General features: G+C 36.7%; 1 protein-coding gene across 1 annotated transcript in view; it reads left to right on the top strand.

The window, feature by feature from the left end:
* The first annotated feature begins 3364 nt into the window (after positions 1 to 3364).
* Positions 3365 to 24164, top strand: part of LOC128999900 (T-box transcription factor TBX20-like) — a 65622-nt gene continuing 44822 nt past the window's right edge. Inside the window, exons 1-2 of the mRNA XM_054426658.1 lie at positions 3365 to 3551; positions 11475 to 11799. Of these exons, the coding sequence (XP_054282633.1) occupies positions 3428 to 3551; positions 11475 to 11799 (449 nt within the window). The 5' untranslated portion in view covers positions 3365 to 3427. The remainder of the gene's footprint in view (positions 3552 to 11474; positions 11800 to 24164) is intronic.

The raw sequence follows: 24164 nt of genomic DNA, 5'->3' as shown, positions 1-24164 counted from the left end.
AACATCTAAACCTGGTAGGTCATATTTTCGGTGATTTGTATGGTTTTTAAGAGTGATAATACCATCCCATAAACATCACAATGAAGTTAGGATTCGTCTATATAGAATTTACTAATATTCTCGTAAAATTAACAAGCGTCGTACGATTAAGTAAATAATTTTCCGTATCGATAAATGCTTACTGTTCGATTAAGTTTTCTTGTGTATAGGGACTTAAATGCAGATAAAATTGGATGTCTCTAAGTAAGTTCCGATTGAAAACATTTATTTTATTGAAATTTTCATACATTATAAATAGACACGTATAAATGTAGAAGCACATTCTTTGTTTTTGTTTGGTACTCAAAAACAAGAAAAATTATACAAACAGTAAAAACTTGCTCTAAATAAACACCAAAAGTAACCCTATATTACAATTTTACTTCACAATCGTCAGCTGTTTAGCATATGCAGATTGGCAGTTGGCGGGTGTTGTTTTGACTTGACTGTACGCGAGCAATATCGAAAAGGCTGCTGCTCTCAAGGGAAATAAAGACACCTTTCCAGTAGCTGCGCTCCCTCCATAGCACAATATGTGCGCCTGACATAGAGTAAGAAGTCTCTGCTTACTCCCAAGTGTTTTACACAGAGTATAAAGTTCTGCTTGGCGACAACACTTCTGTATTCTCTCTTGAGAAAACAATTTGTGATTGATTAAAATGATTTATATTGGATATAAAGCTAAATATGTTTGAAAGATTTAAGGATATTAAAATAGTATAATTCCTGTCACCAGCATTAACTATCCACGAATTGTTGCAGATTTGTAAATTTAAGTTTCGATAACTGGTCTCTTGTCTTTTCTAACACCATTGATCATAAAACTAGGGGGTGTATAATCTATGATAACATGTAATTTTCACTGTCTTAAAAAAAATAATTATTTTTTCAAATGAGACCTGATGATGGAAGATTATATTTATCAATATTTTAATAGTCCTGTAGATATTATAAAGCTGAAGATGAATGTAAAACCTATAATAATATACTTTCGAATATTATTTGGAGGCAGAAAAGCTATGGATAAACTAAAAGTATTGATAGTAAACATACTTCAATATAATATTATTATTCTGTATTGATTATTCATAAAAATAAAGTATAAATAAATAAAGTAAAAATTAAATGTTGTGTTTATAGAGAATCTAACCTACTATTAGTTTCAAACATAGTAAACAGTTTTAATAAAATAATAATTAAAATTTCTAACCCAACCTTTTCTCAGTACACTGTTTGATGTTCATATAAAAATATGAATCTTCTACAGAACATATCCATACCCTTTAATTTTAACACAGCTTTCCTTTTTTTTAATAAACGTATCACAATGAAAGAACAGAATAAGAAAAACTTGTTGATCTGTGATAGCACGATTTTTTCTTGCTATAACTCGTTACTCGTCAAATTTCATTTAAAATATACAATTGACAAATCATTTTATACTTAAGTGAAGTAAAATCACCGAGACTATTATCATTTTTGAGAGCTCAATATTTATTTATTTACTAACGGAAAAACCACTACATACATAATAAATTTTTTGTGATTCATCTAGAAGTGAATAGCCTGAATGTGATACTTGTATGATACAGTATTTTCAAACATAGTGTTATGTACACTCAAACGTTATTAGTTGTCAAACATTTTACTAAGATGTTTTAATTTAATCCATGCATTGAGACCAATGTGACAGTTTGCTTACAACATATCAATAAAAGATCCTTTTTACAGGTTCATCTAAATGCATGCCTTTTGCATGATTTAGCAAACACTAATCAGCTGTTTTGTTAGCTGAATGGTTTGTGCAATTATAGGTAAGGCTTTTCTCCATGTACTGTACTCCCATCGTGCTTTAGCTCAAAATACATTTTTGTTCGCTGATTTAGTGTAATTTTGAGTCAAAATAGCAACCATTTACATGTATTTCGAGAAGAGATTCTTTCGCAGTCCGCAAGTAGAGCATGGTCTTACAACAGATTACAGTAGTTAGCAATGATTAGATTAGAAAGCTACTAGTAGTCAGAACCCGGTGTGGGCAGCACAGAAAATTGTCCCGCCCTCGTTAAATTTTAAAGTGCACAGAGCTCGCGGCCAATACGTAACCGAATTTGCACCCGGCAGAAAACATTCCATGAAACCGAAACAAGAATGTTATCATTGATAACCCCTGGCATTAGCAGTTCCTTTACATTATATTATAATCAGATTCTTCAGTCGTTTATTTAAATCAATTAGATCTGTTTCAAAATCTGTTATTTTTGTTTTTCTGAATCGGTTCGTTATTTGCATATTAGTATATCTCACTCTTTATATCCGTCTCTTTATTCTGCAACTATATGAAATAAAGGCCAGATTAGGTATATTTTGAAAGTAATCTTAAGATAAAATATAAGATAATTTGCGCGATATGAATGAGATCTTTGTTCAATACAATTAATTGAGTAAACCACTTTTTCGTGTATTTTTTTATCGTTGTTATGCTGTAATGATTATTAATTTTTTTTAAATAAAAATAAATGACGAATGTACTATTTTTATATTGTTGTCATTGCTTGTTAACTGTATTATGGAAATTTAATATTAATATTAGGATGTTTTCTCCCGTTCTTCTGCATTTACAGGTCGCATACAAATTAATTATACTCAAATTATATTTGCAGTCATGATACAAATTATATTATTACGTAATGGTTTAGAACCGTGGTAAAATAAATGGTGATAATAACTATACATTAAAAGGCTAAAAAAACTCATGTGTTTCTTTATAATACATTTATTTTGCATTGTTCTAGGAGAGGGGTTCTATTTGCGGCGAACGGCTGCAAACAAAGCGTAAGTAGACCTTAATCGTTTCCGACGAGAAACAAAGTCACCGCCAGTCGTACAAGGGGTAGCGGTGTGCCGGGCAAATTGACAAGGTATTATCTACAGTGCGTTAGGCAATTTGAAAAGTAAACAGTCTGAACCGCAGCACCGGGCATAACTCGCATTAGTCTCGTCTTGCACGTGCAAAGGAAATCACTTTCCGAAAACAAACGCGGCCGTGAGGTTCCGGTGTCGCCGTCGATTACCGAATATACTCTATAAACCGCTAATGTATAATTAAATAGAGCGAGAAACGCTCAACACCCGGCGATCGGCTGCGGAACAAAAGGGAGAAGCTGGCGACACGGACCACACAAAGAGGTTCGAGGTTATGTGCGACAGGGGGCGTGGTTACCCCCACCACCGCGGCCACGCCCACCGATGGGCGGGGCGAACAGAGGACTCTAGCGGCCGCCGCGCGCAACTCCCTCCCGCTGCCAGTCGGTGCGTGTGTCCAGGACTGTAGACATCCGATATATCATTTTCGTAGGTATTTGGTAAAATGTGTTGATTACCGGTCGCGATGCTACTGGGTACCATGCAGGAAGACGGGCTCGCTCCCAAACCAAGAGCCACTGACTTCTCCATCGCCGCGATCATGGCCAGGGAACCTCCCAGGCCTGTGGTGCGTTCTCAGCCACTCATCGGTAAGTCCGGTTGTATTTACTTCGAGTAGAAGTAATTAGGTTGGGGTTAAATGTTGTTATAAGTGTAATTTATAATTATATCTGTATACAAGTATGCAAAGGCAGTTAAGGAAGACACGTAAACATGTTTGTTCATATAAGCACAACCTGGGTTCATTGGGGGGGTCGATAAAATTTCTAAATATAAACGTATTAAGTGCAATATTATTACATAGTAACGATATCCCTACGAAGTAATTATTTTCAATTTATTTAGGTTTGCGATTGAAAAAATTCTGTTTAGATGTTAAAATATGGTACGTCGTGTTAGTGGTACAATTGTTAACAATAATATATTTAAAACTAAGAAAAACTAGAAAACAATTTTGTATAACAGGTAAACAAATAGGTTAATGTGTAAATACAATGTGTATAGCCCCTTTTTACATAATTTATACCTTGATATCAATTCGTTATACCTAATACTTAATATCTAATATATTAATTTAAACAGGAAAATGACCGTAAATGAAAAAAGTTATACCATAACGTACCCTTTTAGTATAATTTGATAACCAGTCTTTAACTAACATGCCCATTTAATGTAAGCGATCAACGGCGAATAAACTATTTCATTTTAAAAAAAATCAGTAAATTGTAAGTAGGTATTTAGTAAACAGATAAAACAATGGAATTACAAAATTCGTTTACATTTTATTAAAACACACTCAGATTAGATACTTGTATACATTTAGTGTTTAAATGTTAGTTCCTAACGGATAAATTATTATAATACCGTACGCCAAGAGTTAATTTTGTAAATGTGTTAATTTATGGTGTACCATGTAATAGAAATAGTTTATAAACAAATAGGTAACAATATTAACAAAGTCCGATTTTCCTTTTGGACATTCTTTGGTTGATGTTGTGTATAATTATTGGTTATTTATTTTTCTTAGAAACGTTTATGAGATTATTTTGACCAATTGGGGTGTTTTTTTTCAATTTTTAATACTAAATTATAGAATATATGAAGCAGTTGGTTAAAAATTATAACCGCATTATAACACTGCATAAAATCCAATTGTTTTGCATTTTAAAAAATATTTGTAAATTTGTTTTAAAACTTATGGCATATGTTGAATATTTTACTAATTTACTTATAATATTTTTATGGATCAAATTAAGAAATTTTCTGACCTGAGTTTTCGTGAAATGAAAAAGTTTCATGAACTAAGGGTTGTTACACTGTGAATTACTTTAAATTGAAATTATCCATGATAAAGAATCAAAACTACAATACGGTACTTTTAATTACAGGTTATTAAAAGGTACTATTAAAATGGGTTGATAAAAACAATTTATGTAAGATAATATAAGGGTTGTTTCACTCATATTAGTTTGTGCGTAAACTAGAAAATACATACATTAAGAACTGTATACCATTACACAGGGATAGTGCATAGTGTAATAAAACCGTTGATCAAAGGAATTTATTATTATTTTCGGGAACTCATAATACAAACAAACAATTTAATCTGTTTATGAGACCAATAGTAATTAAAAATATATCTTTTGTATTTTTTACAAGTAGTATAGTAATTATAGTAGTTAAGTAGGTAGTTATTACCTTTATTGTATTTTTATAGCATGGACATTTATTGTATAGTATTAACATAACTGTGCATAAGTAAGTTTATTGTGTCCGATTCTCGTGTCTTCATTGGAAGCGATTGGGCACAACGAAACATGGAAACTCTAATTTCTAAACGATAATAATACGAATTTTACTACAGGATACTTTTAGTAAAACGACCACTACAATATTTATCTACTGTTCGAAATAAGAAGTTTTAATAATATAAATTTGGTTGACAAACTTAGATAGATATTGTTTAGGTAGATTTTTATTTTACGGTCGCGTAACTTGCGGCACTTTTCAATTACAGTTAAATTACAGTTAAATTACATCAATTACAGTTGTAAAAATAGTTTCCAAATTAAAGCGATAATATGTTTAAAGTAAACCACTAAATTAAGTTAATTTTCACACTTGTCGAACAAATAATTACCTCAAGCGACACATATGCACGTTTAATTGAAACAGCAAACTTATTTTAGTATTATTTTTTTATTTGCCAATATAGATGACTCTCTTCTTGTAGATACACTTTAGCTTCATATTTTAGAGAAGACAATACGCCCAATATGTAATAGATTGTAATGCAAAACATGTTAATGCTTTTTAAATTATATATTATATTCATGTATGAAAATAAAATACATATGAATAAGCATAACTCACTCGTCATTCTTTCTTTTCCCTTTATTGCTAGAAATTTACAAAAATAATAGAATTGTTAATAACTAAATCACTGTTAACAACTGCGTAACTTTCTGAACAAAAAACATACTGTAAGCTTTATGAATTGTGATTTTCAAATACACAACCTCGATTATAAAAATAATTATTATCTCTTTAAATAAACCACGGATGTAAATACATAATCTACGGATTTGAATTGATAATTTTGACAGAAAACCTTTTCTATTTAAAGTAAAATATTGTGTAATGTAATTTATATGACGGCTGTTGAAGGCAAATGAAAGGCATGAATGGCAAATGAAGTAATTTGCTTCTAAAGTATACTGTACGAGTAAGTACTTAATGTAAAAATTTCCTACCACAGAATTGGAGTCGCATAACCATTCTTTCAGGTATTGGCGTTTGCGATGAACATTTCGACCAGCACTTGAAGCATTTACAAGCAACTCCATACACCCAGCTATACTCAGGGTTCTAGTCAGTCTGCTGCCCCAGAAACTACAAAATATACTTTACCCTATGGGCATTTAAATGGCTGCATCCAAAGAAGAAGTTTCCTGCCATTAACTGACAGTTCGTGGCCGCTCCCACAAAGGAGGCCGATGGTAATTGCAGGTTGTAGGCCCGCATAAAGCAGCTGCCCTGCTAGTGCATCTCGCTATTTTCTGCACTTATGCGATAATTGTTACTACCAAATGGCGTTGCCCGAACAACATACGGGAATTAAAGAAGGCTTGCAACAAAGCGCCGCACGGAACAATTTTCAAAGAGTGGTTTTGTCGCATTCATAAGCTGTATTAGGTAGACTTGCAATTTCCATTACAAGGGGCAAGTTTTAATAGACTACGCTAAGGAAAGTTTGTAAGCAATATTTTTACTTAATAAATTTAAATGAATTAAAAAGGAATACGAATAAAAATTCAATTATAAATTTAACTTCGTTGAAAATAAAACCAATAGAATAATATATTTTACTTTCTTTAAAACATTTTATTTATTTGTTTGGTAAAACATTTTCGCTTTTGTTTTGGTGGACATTTTCGCTGCTTTGGCATTGAGCATCCAATCCCGTTGCTAGGTTGCAAAGAGGAACTGAATAACATGATACATACCGGGCTTTGCCGAGGAACGCAATAGCTGAAACATGAACAACATACATTTAGAGCAGTCAAAATATAACAGCAAAGATTACAAAAAAATGTTGAACTTTTTTTAATATTGCACTACTAAAACTACGGTAACTAACTACGTTTGTGAACGTGCAGTTTGGAAAAGTGTTGTTGCATATCATTACACATATCAGCAACATTGCAGAAGTGTCTACGAGTAAATCCATGTCGCGCAACACAGGTCTGCAATTCGCAGTCAATAACACATAGGCCAATGTTGCAATTATTCACACGCAAAGCAACAATCATTTCCTCGTCAAGTTCTGTTTCATCAGTTAAAATGAAACAGTGTGCTTAATTGATTATGTACAGTTATTACTAAAGAGCAATTAAAGCCACGTGAAAAATTGTACGTAGTTTTTCAATATACAATGTGGGTGGATTTTAAATCCCAGTGGTATTTACGTTCTAGCATGTTTTGGAATATATAAAACAGTTATTGCATGTTATTTTTTAATTTTCAAAACCGTTGTGTGACTTTAAAACTGTACAAAGCTCACTTACTAAACAGTATACGAGGTGGAAGCTTATGGTGTATTTCGGTCTAGAAATTCTCGATATTTATCACATGCGGGCACTAAAAATAACGTTTAACTTGAATTTGTGAACTAAAAAAACTTGTTAGGCTAATACAAAGAGTAATTTTACTCGATTTTGAGTCAACAATTTGATTTTCAGTTTAAAAAAATATAGTTCCAACTATTAAAAGTTTCAAATATATTTTATATCACGATTTAAATTTTCTTTAACTGAGTAAAAACAATCAATCGCCATAGGACACGCGGGTGTTTCCATTAAAACAAGACTATTTTACAACGCAGACAATTTGGAGTGGAATCGAAATTTAGTTATGGAGTTTTTGTTTTGGGTAAATAACATTTTTTTCTCTACCCTAACGCCAATCGTGTGGGATATATTCTGACAATCCAAAATTCTAACTCTCTCCATATAACTAGATTCTTGAAACCAATATCTTAGTCAGACAAAATCTACCTCCATTCAATAATAAATAAAACCTCCGCTTTTGCCCATACTCATTTCGAAATTCCTATAATATGCCAATCCCAAACATGTTACACTTTTCTAAAAAAAACCATCATCTTTACAACGACATCCAACTTTTTAATAGCATTCCCCTTATTTGAAATTGGAATCAGATGACTCAACATTTAAAATATGCATGTCCTAAATAGCATCTCCTGTTTTAGCATCCAAGAGTTCTTGGACCATAGGAACTGGGCTATTGTAAACCCTGGCGTGTAAATAGTATAAAGTAGTAATTGTTGTAAATTTGTCTATGTGTCCTTTAGCCTAAGAACAAGAAGTAAAACTGTAATATTTTTTATGACCAGCTAAATGTAATTTATTGTCAAATTTAGCTCAATAAATTGTTTTTATTTGATTTCGACAAATTATACTGAAAACAACGTTCAAATTGAATATTGTTTTCGTTATCGTGTGTTTTTTATGGTAACGATTTTTGGTTTTGTTTAGTAAAAATATTTTTTACTACACTATGACGTTTTTAGCTGTTTTACATAGGTTAATTGGTGGCTGAAAGTTACGTTTTGCTGGCTATGCCAGCTGTCATCGTAATTTGGGGACCAAGAAGGTTTTTACATCCCTAGGGCCGCAAAATCAGCTGCCCGCTTACTTTCTTAAAACATGAATGCATAAAATCCACAATCATTATCCATAGCATTGCAATAGAATTGTTTTAACGACACCGCTGCCTAGCGACTATTTACGATTATTATTTTTGCTGATTCCTCAAACTATTTCAACACATAACCTTAAAGTTGTGTTGACTGTCAGTGTGCATTGTTACAGTATTGTGACGAATAGTGGTAAAAGGGTATAGTGTGATGAAAAATACTGTTCGTACGACGGACCGAAATTGTTTTGCAGCTCTCGATAATTTTAAGTTCTCGACTTCGTCTCGAACTTAAAAACTATCTCGAGCCAACAAAACCTCATTTTTGGCCCTATATTTTACTGTACAATTCTTCCCTACGAACCTAATTCATACATTGCAAGAGCGATCTCATATTGTCACAAAGCAGTGAGTAACCCAACCCTCTCACTTCTCTCTCTCTCTCTCTCTCTCTCTCACTCACAGACGTGTATCATAACCACCAGATCGTCCAGATAGTGGTACTAAACATTATTTACTGTAAAGGCGGTGACACACTATCGATCTTTTCCCCGATCAAGACCCCGAACCGAGCAGGGAGAAGGGAGAAGGGAGATAAATATCAGCAAAATTTTACTCCGAACATTTCCCCGAACATGACCAAGACCAGACGAATTCTACCGAGCGCGGCAACAGGAAGTTTGAGAGAGATAGAGAGTGTGTGCGAGTGAGAGCGCGGAACTATCAATGCTAGCACAGGCGGCCGCTCGGTGCGGCGCTCGCGACGATGTACGGGGCAAAAATGTACCGTGACACACTATCGTACATCGGACCGTACATCGGACCGATCTTTTCTTTGATCTTTCGCCAAAAAACCGCCTCCAGAGCGCTCGTCTCCCTGCTCGGCCTGATGTCTTGTTCGGCGTCTTGATCGGTGTACGGACCCGTGACACACTATCGAACATCCTCCCTTCGACCTCCCTTCTCCCTTCTCCCTGCTCGGTTCGGGGTCTTGTTCGGGGAAAAGATCGATAGTGTGTCACCGTCTTTAGTCTCAGGTTCTATTATTTACGCCACTGTCCCTGAGCGCGGGCGGGCCGAGTTGACTCACATTTATAACAGCTGTAGACTAGTATTTTGTCTCTTGTTACCACTGTTAATAAATCATCATTGAAACGACGTCGTTTTGAAACATTTAAACGCCTTTGAGATTTAGTGTTCGACGATTTGGCACAACTGTGTACTGTCGCAACAATGCGAGTGTTTTACTTCAACCAATAATGAGTCACAAAATAAGTTGTTTTCTTTGTAGTAAACCAAACAAGGTAGTCTCTCTGGAAAAGCAATATTCTCCTAGACAGTCTCTAGCAAAATTTTCATGTGCACCTCTTTATCTGAGGAGCTAACTTGCGCCTTGTTTATCAGTCAGTTGCATTACAGTAAACGCTTTGGATTCATCCTCAGTTCAGACACAATGTTTTAACAATTAAACTATAATCATATTCTAGCATACACACGCGCACTCACACACCTGCCTTGTGCCTACCTACAGCGCGCTTAACATACAATTACTAACCTCCACCACATATTTCCACTTCTGCATGCAAGATTTATAACCTTTTAATTCTAAACTCTTGTCTCATGTGGGCATCACCTGCCATAACAGTTTACATAATGCGCCACCTGTTCTTACAGTATATACGAAAACGATCTATGCGCATCGCGGTTAGATCGAAGCTTCTTGTCAATCATTAGTTCGGATAGGTCAGATACTGTAGCTTAAGTCATCCGAACCTTCTACATCGATATATATAAACTAACATTAGTAGGTAACGATGACCTTCTCCTCATCCAAATGCCAACTTCCAAAGCAATATTTGTGAGAGACGAGAATGTTGGTTCTCAAAATGGAAAGGGTTTGGCAAACATATAACTAATAATGAATATAAGTGAATTTAAAATAGATTTTTGAGTCCTATAAACGTTTACACCAGTACTCAGTACACCCAGCAAAAAATGTTCAGGACTACGCCGAATCTAATGACTGCAATATATATTTTGGAAGCAAATGAGGCTGACACAGTCAGATTTTAGAACTTTTAATTTAGATGGTCTAAAATTAGTTTTCATTCACGTCTGCATGACCTTTGACATACAAGCTGAAATAAAATAGGAATATTCAGTGTAGTGAGTATTAGAGCTGTAGTGAAATGTTCTAGAGATGTGTCAAGTTTAATGTTTGCAACGCACAATATTACGTTCATTCGGCAGAACGCTCTGAAAATCTGAATTTGTACATTTCTGACCTAACTTCGGTAAACTATCTATATTATTAGAAGAATCGGATTTTTATATTCAGCAAATCGACTTCTAAATATTTGTACAGGCATATTGGTTATCAATAAGCCCTCATCCTCTAGATGTGCTTTTGCAATTTTGAATGGCATTCCGTAAAAGACCTTCGCCCTATAGGCTTTTAAAATTTCAGAGTTTCTGTTCAATCATCTGGTCTTTTTAGAGTTAACATTTGTTTACATAAAAACAGATGGCCATGATACAATTTTGTTTACATTCTTGAGAAAATCGTGTTATCGTTACAGTTAGTTGGTGATGTTTTAGTGAATTAAAGTATTTGGTATAAAATATAAAGAAGAAAACTACTTACGTTAGATTTTGTGTTTCGATAGGATTTGCAGTAGCAAATTGGAAACTAATTCAAATACATCACTGATTTTGAAGTTACGAAGTGACGCTGGCTGCTAGTCTACACTCATCATTATGTTTTTCATATTTCATCACAGAATGTCTCTTTCCAGGCCGACTCTCCATCGCCCGCCGAGTGGTGCCTGGGGACAGGAGCGGCAGCGACTACGACGAGGAGGAGGAAGACGTGGAGGTAGACGTGGAAGAGTGTTCGGAGAGTGAGGGAGAGGCGAGGACACGGAAGCGGAGAGTCTCTGAGTGTGTGAGTGAGGAGGAGGACAGAGAAAGAGAGAGAGAATCGCCCGGAGTGAGGCTGAAGGTGAAGAGACGTTGCAACTGTCAGGAGCTGCTGACTGCAGAATGTCACCTGGAGACGAAGGAGTTGTGGGACAAGTTCCACGACCTAGGCACTGAGATGATCATCACCAAGACTGGCAGGTGAGGGAATTAGAGATAAACCACCAAATAGGTCATTCCACTCAATTCTGTACCAAAAAGGCTTCCAGTTGTTCATGAGCCCCAAGTTCTTGAACGTTTGTTACCTTGACAAAGCCAAAAAAACTCTGGATCAGCGTTTCCAAGAGGGGGGGGGGGGGGGTTGCGGGAGCTATTGATGTGGGTTCCAGAAAGTGATTGAAACTGAAGATCTTCTAAATTTACCAAAGAGTCATGAAACTGAAGATCTTCTAAATTTACCAAAGAGTCATTAGATTATTTTGTTTCACAAAGACCCAACTTAATACATAGAATATACAGTATTTATTGTTCCCTAAGCTAGAGAACCTTTTTGAATTCGGTTATTTCTCGTTAAAGTGTAATATCTTATAGTGTACATTAGATAAATTATTTGCCTAAACACTGAAACCATATTACCCAAGGATCCAAGGATTGTAGTCTGCGACCGACATTCTTTCATATACATAGTTTTGATTCAGAACGACAATAATAGAAAAGCTATGCACAACTACAAAAATAACTTTTGCCTCGACGGTATGACCAACATACAAATCCACTTAGGCTCCGACCTCGAGGAATGTGTGAGGCATAAATCAAATCGGAAATTGAATACCGCGGCGGTATATTATAACAAACAAGGTTTTAATGAGGTCACAACAGATATTGAAAGTGTATAAGCCGAGTTGATTAAGCAAGACATTAATCAACCGGTTACGGCGAGGATTTATTTACGATGGCCACCACGAGATCTGGGACTGCTGGAAAATTATTGCCGTTTGAATTATTCGCTTCGCCAACAGCCGAGGCAAAGAAACGCACAATTTATAGCGAGAACCAACAAGCCACCGCGACCGCGACGCTTTTCAAAATACGCCGGCTTCGTAATTTATTTGTATTTCATTAGGTACAATAGAGGTCTGAGGTTGTGGTTTCTACCCACAACCTTGTTGGGGACAGCTTAAGTCGGTCGGCCAGTTTACGGAGCTACTTGGGGTCATGCAAGTGAGGGAATTGTTATATATGTTATAAATTGAAGATTGAAAAGTATTTAAACCCATAATGGTATAGTAACAATGATCAAGCTCATCCTACTTAAAGAGTAACCAGAACATGGCGTTATTACGTTTGATGTAATAAAGGACAAGGAAGGACCTTTTCATCGTTATTTTTTTCTGCAACACTTATGATACAGTTTGGTTTCTTTAGTTTAAAGCCTCAAACTCTTCCCTTACCCTTTTCATAACTACAATAAAAAAACAACAATTTCATGTTGAGATTCTTTATTACAGCTTATAAATGTTTCTTTTGTTGTTTTAAAATGAGTGGACCTCGAAAACACAAAGCTAAATCTCCACGAAAAGTTATGAACATTATACGACGATGAAATCCACCTTTGCACAGTGCCCAAACAACCCAAGGTCTTTCAATCGCCATTGACACCTATTCAACACAAGAGACCAAAGTAGGTCTTTAAGTTTCTAGTTTTTTCCAAAGCTGGAAAACAAAAGCTTATTCAGCATGAACCGCAACCCCTGTCGTCAGGGTCGCTCTTCCGAGTAGCCCATTGTTGAGGTACGGGACCGCGTAAAATCTTGTTAGGCTAGGCACAACACTGGCTAATGCAATTAGAAGACTCGTGTGCCTCACGTGTGGTCCTCATTGTCCGCTTGTCAACCCCTGCGACTATCTTCTGGGAATGGCCGTGCAGATGCTGATGCTGACATTATCCACTTAGCTGAAGCTATGGTGTCGGTGAACAGCTACCTGCTTGGACACCGTTGATACGCCTTTTAAACCTAATCCAACCAAACAAACAAAGGCAGAAAAACGTCTTTGAACACCGGTTCTAGAGGGCTGACAATTATCTTGTTGGGACGTTTTAGCTTTGTTGATCTTTTTGGATGTGGGTTGGGAGGGTAGTAGTTGATTGCTGTGGCGGTTGACACTGAAGAATCAATGCGTAGAATATTCAACCAAAATTCATTTACATGTAAAGATTGTTGATCCAGCCTATTCTACAGCATGTACACATGATGAGTTCACATACTCCACGTAACTTGGAATTGAAGACCAATCTTAATACTCACAGTGTCATTCAGTGAGAGTCAAATCGTGTTAATAAAGTTTTGCGAAAATAATAAGTTTTCAATCTAGTGAATAACATTTCTTGACTCGTGGTCCTACTGCGTGTTACCTTTCAAGACGCCAAAGTAAGACGAAGACGTGACAATAATTTACGGACGAGTAGGCCTATTCCAACATTACTTCAGTTGCAAACGAGGTTCAAAATCCATTAATCGCCGAATCACGGCGAGCAGCTGAAGAAGCAGACTCGATCAAGCCACTATCAACGATTACGATCCATCTGGATGACTGTCCACAGCTGATTACAGATGAAGACTGATTGATAAGCCCGTCTACAGCCTGATGTCTCTATCCGTGAACATTCTTCCAACGAGCTCCTGGATGGCCACAGACCCGGTCCACCAATCAGATAACGCTAATTTACCACCTACACCGCCACCCTTTCACAGTTGTTTTTCTACAATACATATGGATGAGGTTTCACCTCCTACTGCACCGATTCCGGTTGTGGTTTCTAATATGATTTTGATTGTGTTTTAATACTATTCAAAATTGATGGTTTGTACTCAAGAAATTGCTGTAAGTTAGTAACTTACAAAAATAGTTACAAAATGCAAATGCTTAAAATGATTGCATTGCTTTAAAGAATATCGTTGGCTATTTCTCCTTCTGTTTCAGTCTTTATGATTTCTAGTAGAATTGATGTTTAACTAATTGATCACGTTTTTGAGTTGGGAACATATTTATGCCTTATTTAAACCCAAAACATCAAGTTTTACTGCTAAGTGTGCGGGTTAGGTGAAAGATTTGGATCAAATGAACATAGCTACGAGAACACTTTCAATTAAATTACCTACACCGAGTAAATCCAAGTGAGCAGAAACAGCAACTTATTTTGAAACAATTCTTTTAACATGTTGTATTAATTTTGTATGTCTATGATATTTATGGAAATCTAATGTTTTTATTTTGCACAATTCATCATACAAGCTCAAAATTAACTATTTAGACTCTTAAAAGTTTGCAATATCAAACTAGGCCTACATTATACTCAAGTTGACGTTACAACCACGCTACCCTCTTTGGGATGGATTTTTAGCCTTCGCGTGAAGAATTTCCTGCAGCCGTCAGGCACATGTTAGCAGCTGATCGATGAATATTTAAAGGATGATGGAAGGTGAAGTAGCTGGATGCCGGACAGCTGATAAGTAGGTTGTCTGTCAAAACCTGTCTAACGTTCTCTGACGACAGCCGTCATCAACTGTGACGTCATGAGTCATGTTGACCTTCCACCGGATGTTGAAGAGTATTCGAGTATCAGAGAATCAAACAATCGAGTTGAGTTTCGACAAATTGAAATGGGTGTTCGTACTGAGAATGGGTAGTCCTACCAAATATAACAGACCTACATTTACCCTGTATAAGTTTGAGGTTTAACCCCCTACTATGTCTATTCTGGTTGTGGTATGAATTTGAATGCGTTTTTTCCTAATGATTTCCTAGGAAACTCACGGCTAGCGAACATTATATGCGTTGTGAACTAGTTCTAAAACACTCGCGTTATAAATAATATGAATTCTGATCAAACCCAATTAAATATTGAATTATTGAGAAATGTGAATATTCTTTATCGGCTTAAACAGTGATATTCTAAGAACATTAAGGATTGGGTTAGGTCTGGTTTAGCTGGTTATGTATCGAATATCATTGCTACCATAGCGTTGGTTTCTTAGATAACCTATTGTAAAAAAAATTATTTATAGGTTAGATGTTTTGAATGACTAATTCACACAACATTTTTCAGATTAATTTTATAATGCGTTAGATTACTTTCATACTGTTTGTGGTTTAATACAATTTAACCATATCAAATATAATCTATAACACAAAACTATGGTGATAATCAAAGCTGTTGATGTGTGGACAGCTGATGCGAGTTGGCGGAAAACGCGGGAGAGTCAAGGCGGCGATAAATCACAGGGCTGCCAACATTGACCATTATAATTACTGAGAATCACCGCGATACTATAATAAGTGCTGAGATAGCGGCTATCATTGAGCAATCGTCACTCACAGCACTCGGTTTGTGGAATGTTAAGTGATGTGCTTTCTATGAAGTTATCAAATTAGCGAGACTTTGTCGTGAATACTCGCCAATAACTGTGCGTTAGCCTAGAATTATAGGTTATTGGTCAATACCAACTGTCTATTCATGGTTTGCAGCTATTATAAGGTTATATTTAGATTTTCTTCTGCGTACAGTACTGTAATAGCTAGATTTTACTGAAGAGGATTTCTTACACGATTATTTTGAGTCCCATTTCGTGCTAGACTTTCCTATCCAAAGGAGTTCACGTTTTTATGTACAATTAACTATTAAAACATTTCGATCAAACTATAATTTGTTTTTCCTTCTGATACATCCTCAATTTTATTTTTGGTGAATACGTCTTAGTGTTTTTAAAATCCTTTATAATCATAGATTTGTTGTAAATCTTCAGACTTGTTCCTTTGTTAGCTCCTCATTTTAAGAGGCTAAGAGGCGTCTACTTTATAATATAATTCTATGAAATACTGGAGAAACAGAAACTATCCTTTACTATCTAAATCATTAATCACTCCAAATTACCAAATCAGTTTTTTGGTGTCAAAAAAGTATCGTACGGTAAAAACTTGTTATGAAATAATCCATTCAACATTTGATTAAATAATTACAAATGAATTTGATTATTTATCGTTTAAATTATCCTCGTATTTATATGAACGTGATATATTAAATTACAGTGTTTCTTTTTGTGCGAAACATCATCCTAGTCCCCTAGTATCAAAGATAGCATATAAAATCCTGAAGAAACAAACCAGATAGCTCTCCAAGTTATCTAACAGTTCCAACTAACCAAAGCAGTTTGGCGATGAGAACTAGAACCGTAAAATTACAATTCCCGACTCCACACCTCGCCGCGCAGCTCCCAACTCTGTTATTATGGAAACCGAGTAATGATTTGGGCGTTAGATTCACATTTGTATTCGAGGTGCGAACTGCCGGCCTTACTGCGGAGGGCCCGCAATTCACGGCCGCTTTGAAATGTAAATTTCAGTTTGAACAGATAAATATGCCTAATTTCGTGTAAACAGATTAAACAATGGCGGTGTTAGATTTATCGTCTGCATTGTCAGTGGAACATCGGGTCCATTTTGGAATGGCGGCTTGTTTCTATTTTAAAGGCTTTGTACATTGGCTGTGCGTCGTTGCATGTTTTCTGACTGTGTGGAATGAGCTGCATAATAGTGAAGATGTATCTTATAAAGTTAACTATCTTCTTGTAGAACAGGGGTTTGACATAAATTAGTAAAGGATTTGTTATTTGAACGTATACATGCAGTACAGTTAAGTTTTAAAACTGTTTTGACGGATTATAATTATTCGTCTTTAAAATGCTTTCTCTAGAACCTACTAAAGGCCTAGGATACATAAAGTATGACATTAATTCCATTTTTATCATGGTTTGTTTTAATTTAAGACACGCTGCTGACATTTTTATTTTGTTGAAAACAAATGTAGGCCTACCGAACAATTTCGAAAACTTAAGTACCTTCTTACACTAAACACTTCGTTTGCTCCTCTTGATAGACGCGTCAAATACTTGGCATTCACCGCCATCTTGGATTCCTGGCGTGCTAAACCATCCAGGCCGATAGTATATTTATCCTTCTCGACTTGAGTCCATTCATCAATACGTCTGGAGACTAGTAAAATACTGAAGGAATTATAATTGCAATCACGTCCGTATATTGTATGACTTTGACTGGGACGGGTGGCGTCGTCCTGTAATCCAGCTACTAGGAGGTCACGAATTGTGGATATTTATAGGCATGCACTGTGGATGCGATACTCCCTAGTGTGGATTAATGTCCGCACGGGTGAGTACTACGACTATCCGCAGTACTATCCTGATAATTAGACCAATTCGTATATACCAAAGGCAAAAATGTGGTTCGGATTCCACTATAAACTGTAGGTCCCTAGTTGCCATTAGCTGTATGGGCTATTAATTAACAGCTGTGTCTAAGGAATATGTCGGCCTTAGTCACTAACAAGGCTACAAGATCGCGCCACTCATCATGCACTCATCTCCATTCATACTTGGCTTAAAATACCTACTTTGTATGGTCGCCATTTCACTAAAAAGTATTAAAAAGGTATTATGAAAATAATTCGATCTTACTTTATTTTAGTAATATTTGTTTACCTTCGTTGAAGGTGTTCTTGTACTATTTTAGACTCTCTTGTTCGGATCGTTAAGACGATCACCGCACAGACTGCGTTTTTGTCACAGTTCATAATCGTCAGCCATCTCTCAGCGTCGACTGTAGACCTCCGTTCTAATGGTTGTTTGCCTAACTGAAATTACTCACTTAATGGATCATCAGTTCCCTGTTAATTTTCTCACTTCAGCGAACACAGTTGGCACAAGTTGTTTCTGGGGGTGGCATTGTACTTCTGGTGTCAACAATGTTATTTTGTAACACCGACAGATTATTCTATAATTGAGCTATATTAATTCTCATTATTATTAACGTCTCGTTTTAATTAAATGTCTACATCGTTGAGGTAAAAATCACGTTTAGACTACTTTGTTTCATAATATTATTCGTACAGACCAGTAGTCTATAGTAACAGGTGTGAGGATAAAGGAGAGAAAAAACATGATTTTGTCGCGTAACTACTATGAACTAGTTTGATCATTGATATTGAACTTGCTTAGACTTTTGGCATACCGAATAACTTTCTAAGTCTTCCTTAGCACATGAAAGTTATCCAAGTTGTACTAATGAAAAGTGTGTTAAATGGAATCAATGTACTGTCTTACTGAAAGAAAACTGAACGCTCGGCAGGAGAGCATTCGCTGTGTAGCGCTAGCTTGCTCATGTGCTATGTCTAGCTAACAGTAGTGCTGCAAAGCGCATGTGTTGTGTGTTGTCCCAGCGCCGCTGCCAGGCGCATGCCTAGTCACCTGATCCCACCGTGCTGAAGTGGCTCACAATAAGCCGATTATCGCTATATTGTGTGTGGTCCGGAGGCTAGAGTTACCTCCGTCGTTTGTAACCCGATATATCCAGCTTTGTCCCTCGCTAGCAAGTGTCAGTCAAGTTGACTTGGACAATCGCACCTGCTAACACATTCCCACCCTTGTCAGCGCTACGTTCCTTGCTAAGATTGTTTTCACACAGTTCAGCCGTTTAACGTACCTTTTATGGTAATAGTTGTTTTTTTTTATTGATTTGAATTAGCCGTGTCAATTTTATCTCATTCTTCACATTAACAGGGTGAAGTCTTATTTTACAAATTTATTGTTGAATCCTTAGATTCTGTTTAAGCAACAGTTGACTGCCACTCATATGAGGACATATTAAACGTAAAATAATTAAATCTCTATTGAGTGAACTGTTTAATGGTTTCAATAACAATGGCACATCGTTATACACCCCTAACAGCCAGAGAGGCTCGGCTGGAGCTCAGAGAATACGAAGTTCACACGCAACACTAGGTTGTAGGTTCGTGTGGACGAGGTGACGATTTTAATTTCCACGTCCACCCAGGCACAAAAAAACTCTTTCCATTTGTTCGCCTACAAATGACCAATGTACTAATGAGCAGTTTATCAAGGTGCGATCTGCGTCTCAATTTCCGGCGATGGCGATGGAGGTGTTCTATATAAATCATCGCGGTGGGCGTACACTGGCTTGTTAGCGGCGGCCATGATCACTGAATCGCGTGCTTCCTCCACTTCCGGCTGTCGTTAGATCTAGGTGGCTCTGACAACTCCCTCGTCGTTTAGATACAGGAGGCAATGACAATCGTTGGTGCAGATAAGGGCGCTGCGGCCCCTCCCAGTCTGCACCATGCTGGGTGAAGAATACTCTGTAAGTCAAGAAAGGTCATCGTAAAACTGTTTGTAGTCGGCGAGCAAAATGAGGAAGGTTGTGTAATGAACATAAGAATAATTAAGATAAATTTTTAAAAACTGACTGAGTTTTGTCACAACCACTTATATGATTACGGGTGGTACAAATATTTAAATACTATGCTGCTGACATTTCACATAAAGATGACAGCTATTGGCTTTGAATTTCAAAAATCTGAGTGAATAGGGAAATTAAAGTACATTCCAAACACATTAAGCTGAATCTCGAGTGAGATCCCCAGCAATTAACCAGTGATGGTTGATAGAGAGTTGGAGAGGAGGGAAGAGAGAAGAGAGCGTGGCAGCGACACAATTATAAAGTCATCACGGCCAGATGTCACTTGACAGATCCTGTAATGATATAAGCGGCGTCGTCTGCATCGTACCACACATACATCAGTCAACAGTCATCATCACACACCACACTCCGCACTCAAACGGGAGCACTTACACGTTATAATGAGTATTAGATTTACACGGCGTGTCTATTACTTTTCATTTGAAGCTTAAAGAGTACCTACATTCAATGGCTGCTTCAACTTTTTTTTCTGGGACGTATTGTGGTGGGTAAACCAGTTAATCTCGATGATCTTGTTTATTTTATGAGTATTACGATTTTTACTCAGCTAATGGGATAGTCTGCAGTGTTATCTTTCATATTATTTATCCTGCCATAGTGATGCATTCCAAATTGATCTAGAATACACCTTTTCTCATCCTCAACATTAATCATGTTGCTGGCGATTAAATAGTTGCAAGACCAATACATGTCCATCTCCTTCTTTAGCGATACAGGAAACCCGATGGCCGATGGTGATGATTGTTAAATACGTCTTTTCTCACCAGTTGCATGCGTCGCCCCATAAAGAACAGCGAGTGCAAGCTGCACCCCTGCGGCACTCCACACACAATAGACCGGTAGCTCTCCCGCCATGCTTGCATCGCCCCGCCCCCTCCCCCCTCGACGGCGCGAATAATTAATAATTCGGTTGTTCCCGACCCGGCCGTGACTCTTATCACATTTCCTGCCTACCCATTGTTCTTCATCACCTTATTCCTTCTTGCATCGCCTACTTTGTCCCTCCAACTGGCAGGGGAGAGCGCACTCTGTCATTATATCGTATAATCTTGAGTAATACAACTGGTCTGCGGGTAGGCGAGTCTTTTCTTCGTCGATTTGTTTAGTGACTTGCTTTCAACTTTGCCAAACACTTAAAATTTTCTTCTTCTACTTTTTTTCGTGAATATGTTTTAAGCTTAGCAAAACCTCTCCCAACATCAACATAGATTTTTTTCTGTTTTTTATTTGTTTTGTTTCATGTTTCTTTTTGTTTTTTAACTGAAACACTAATTTAAACCATACATTTGAACAATTCTTATGTTAAACGTCTCAATTACAAGCACAACCTTTAAAATTGATGTACACAGTATTTATTCCCTGCGTACTCTCTTAAGCTACATCCATATCTCACTTAGTGAGAGGATGCAACTCGCGTGATAAACAACTAAGCCGTATTTACGATACTTCGATACTCGACGTAGCGTGGGGGGGATTTGATGGCTGATATTATGAATTCCAGAGGCATAAAGCTCACGGGCGGCAGGTACGGGCCAGATTTACATCTCACCCAAACATTAACGCCGTAAGATTTGTTGCGGCTTGCTGACCGAACCGCTCCTGAAGTACGTTCCTTCCGTGTTATTTCAGACTCGCTAGCGATGCGGTGATGTACGGATCTACCGAGTGATACATTCCCGGCATTCTGTTTATGGCGCGGTTGATTTCACTCGCACGTATTGAGTGATGCAGGGGATGGTCGGTGACTGAAGCTTGGTACTGTGTGCAGTATAATAGCATTGCAAACACCATAGCAATTTTATTCACTAGAACAGCATCTATTCTTATGAGAATCCCATAAACGGAATTGCGAACTATATTAGACTTACTCTCACTGTAAAGATTTACTGCATTTAATCACAAATATTTACTTTTTAATAATATTTAAGTAAATTTTAAGGATTTGTTTTCTAGAAGGACATTGATGTTACTAATTGGTGTAAAATGTACTGGTTATTTCATTTTGTTACGTGGGCAACAACCAACACTTAACTGGCTTAAACATTACTCTACTATTAATTTTTTACATGTAAAAGTGCTAGGTATGAAGTATGAGGTAAAACTACACCCACACAGCCCAGAGCCGTTACTTTTCATCAACCTTCCACGCCCAAGTGTCAGATGAGTGATAAGCTCAGTTTATTATATTAATTTACTCGGGTTATGTTGATAAGGTGATTACCGCCTCGACCGTTGTCGTATACGACACTTCCTGTCATTTACCGAACCGGAAGTGACGTCATAAATCTAGTCTGGCGTCACTAGGGGCAAAAAAGCGTCGGAATTAGCCGTGTAAGTGGTAGGCGATCAGCTGACGTGAGAATAATGACAGGGTTAGTTTTACAGGGTGTTTTGCGACACCTGTCGTTCTGTTGTGAGATGTCTGTTCAGATGGTCGTGCGTTAATTGCGCCAAGCCCTCAAATGGTCCCAAAAAATGTTTTAGTTGCGCTGAGCCAACCATGTAGGGGTGAGTTGCCAGTAGAAGGTATGCCCTTGTTTACGTGTCATCCTAACATATCCTAATCTAACCTAACGTAACCTAACCTATCCTAACCTACTCAATTTTACAGTCAAAGAGGGCAGCCACTTGGCTTGGTTTAGGAACGTATCGGGTTGCTCCCTGGAGTAGTTGGCGCAATTGGAATACCCGACTAGATGACTCAGGTCAGTTGGCTCAATTGATGCCCATTCGTTCATACACTGTCGTATCTATAAAACTCTTCATACACGTAGTTTGTTACTAAATAAGTTTGTGATGATTATTGCAGTATAATCTTACATGAGTTGTTTTGTATCTGTAGGGATGCCATGATTAGTTTGTTAGTTGTCTCAAAGTCGCCAGTCACTCCACTCCAATCTCAACGAGGGCTGACAGCTCCGTAAACACCCTGACACCGCTAATTCGACCCGGTGTAATCTGTCATGTCCGAGTAGCACGAGTGTATTGCGATTATATGATATACAGGGACAACGTTGGTTTAGTAATTAGAGTGATGGTCTTCTGTATTGGAAAACCCTAGTCCAAGTCCCACCAATTACTAATACTTATGTACGTGAAAATTTCCGGTGAATCGTAGCATATGTTAAGTTTTAGGCCCACATATCAAGTTAAATAAGATATGTTACTTAGTACAAGAGAACTATCTCTGAATTTGAGAGAAATCCCCCCACAAGAGACCAAAAGATACAATTTTAGACACTCCGCATTGAAATATTGCAAGATTTATTTTTATAGTAGTTAGGGGCATTACATTTAAAACTACGAAATGATGGATTACGTTTGAAGGAGATTGTTTGCAACATCTATCAGTATTGACAACAAAACGTGTTATAACTAACTTCGTTAATTTATCAGTGTTTTACTTGCATTTTCAACGCATGAAGCCAAATTATCATTCACACACCCCCAGGTATAATCTAGCCATCTAGTTGATGGTTGTCATTATGTACATTGTAGATGGTGCATTCAACATTGTGGGGTTGTATACGCACGGTGGTTGTAGAAGGGGTGATACTCAGGTTTACCAACTGTATAGAGCCACAGCCAGGTCGATAAGTTGCAGGTTGGCAGTTGGTAACCCTACACAACAACGTGTACGCTGTCCTGGGGCTTATTCTCTTCATTAATGTTTGACTAAACTGTTTTGAAACGTTTTAAAAATATATACAAAATACATCTTTTTGATTAAATTATGGTTTTGAGTTAAAAATAATTACGGTTTTTTAAAATCACCTAATTTAATGTGCAACAATTAAAAAAAAACTAATTTTAAAATGTTATACTCAATTTACGTTTTAACAATTTGGCCAAAGATTTTTTTTGTAACTTTTACTGAATTTGTTTTATAGAGTAGGGATTTTCTATAAGTAAAAATCTACTTATACATAACTTATTTAACTTACGTTCTCATGTTTTAAGTTTATTTTAAACATGAAATGTACACCCTTTTCTAATGTGAAAACAATAATAAAATGTACGAACAAATATAATTTATAGCAGATACAGTTATTGTAGAATATTATTTCTCATCACTCAATCCCAAACTGTTCAATACTTTCACTTTTATTATAATTTATTATAAATCTGACAAAATACAAATAAATGATGGAAACATGTAATCTCAACGCGATTAGTGATGAATGGACAATAAAGCTTTAGCAGACTCTGGTAAATCA

Source organism: Macrosteles quadrilineatus, unplaced genomic scaffold (genome assembly GCF_028750875.1).
Source record: "Macrosteles quadrilineatus isolate MER2022 unplaced genomic scaffold, UCM_ALF_1.0 Scaffold_8__2_contigs__length_117827958, whole genome shotgun sequence".
NCBI lineage: Eukaryota > Metazoa > Arthropoda > Insecta > Hemiptera > Cicadellidae > Macrosteles > Macrosteles quadrilineatus.
Note: the sequence above shows the minus strand (reverse complement) of the source record. Positions and strands in the feature narration are given on the sequence as shown.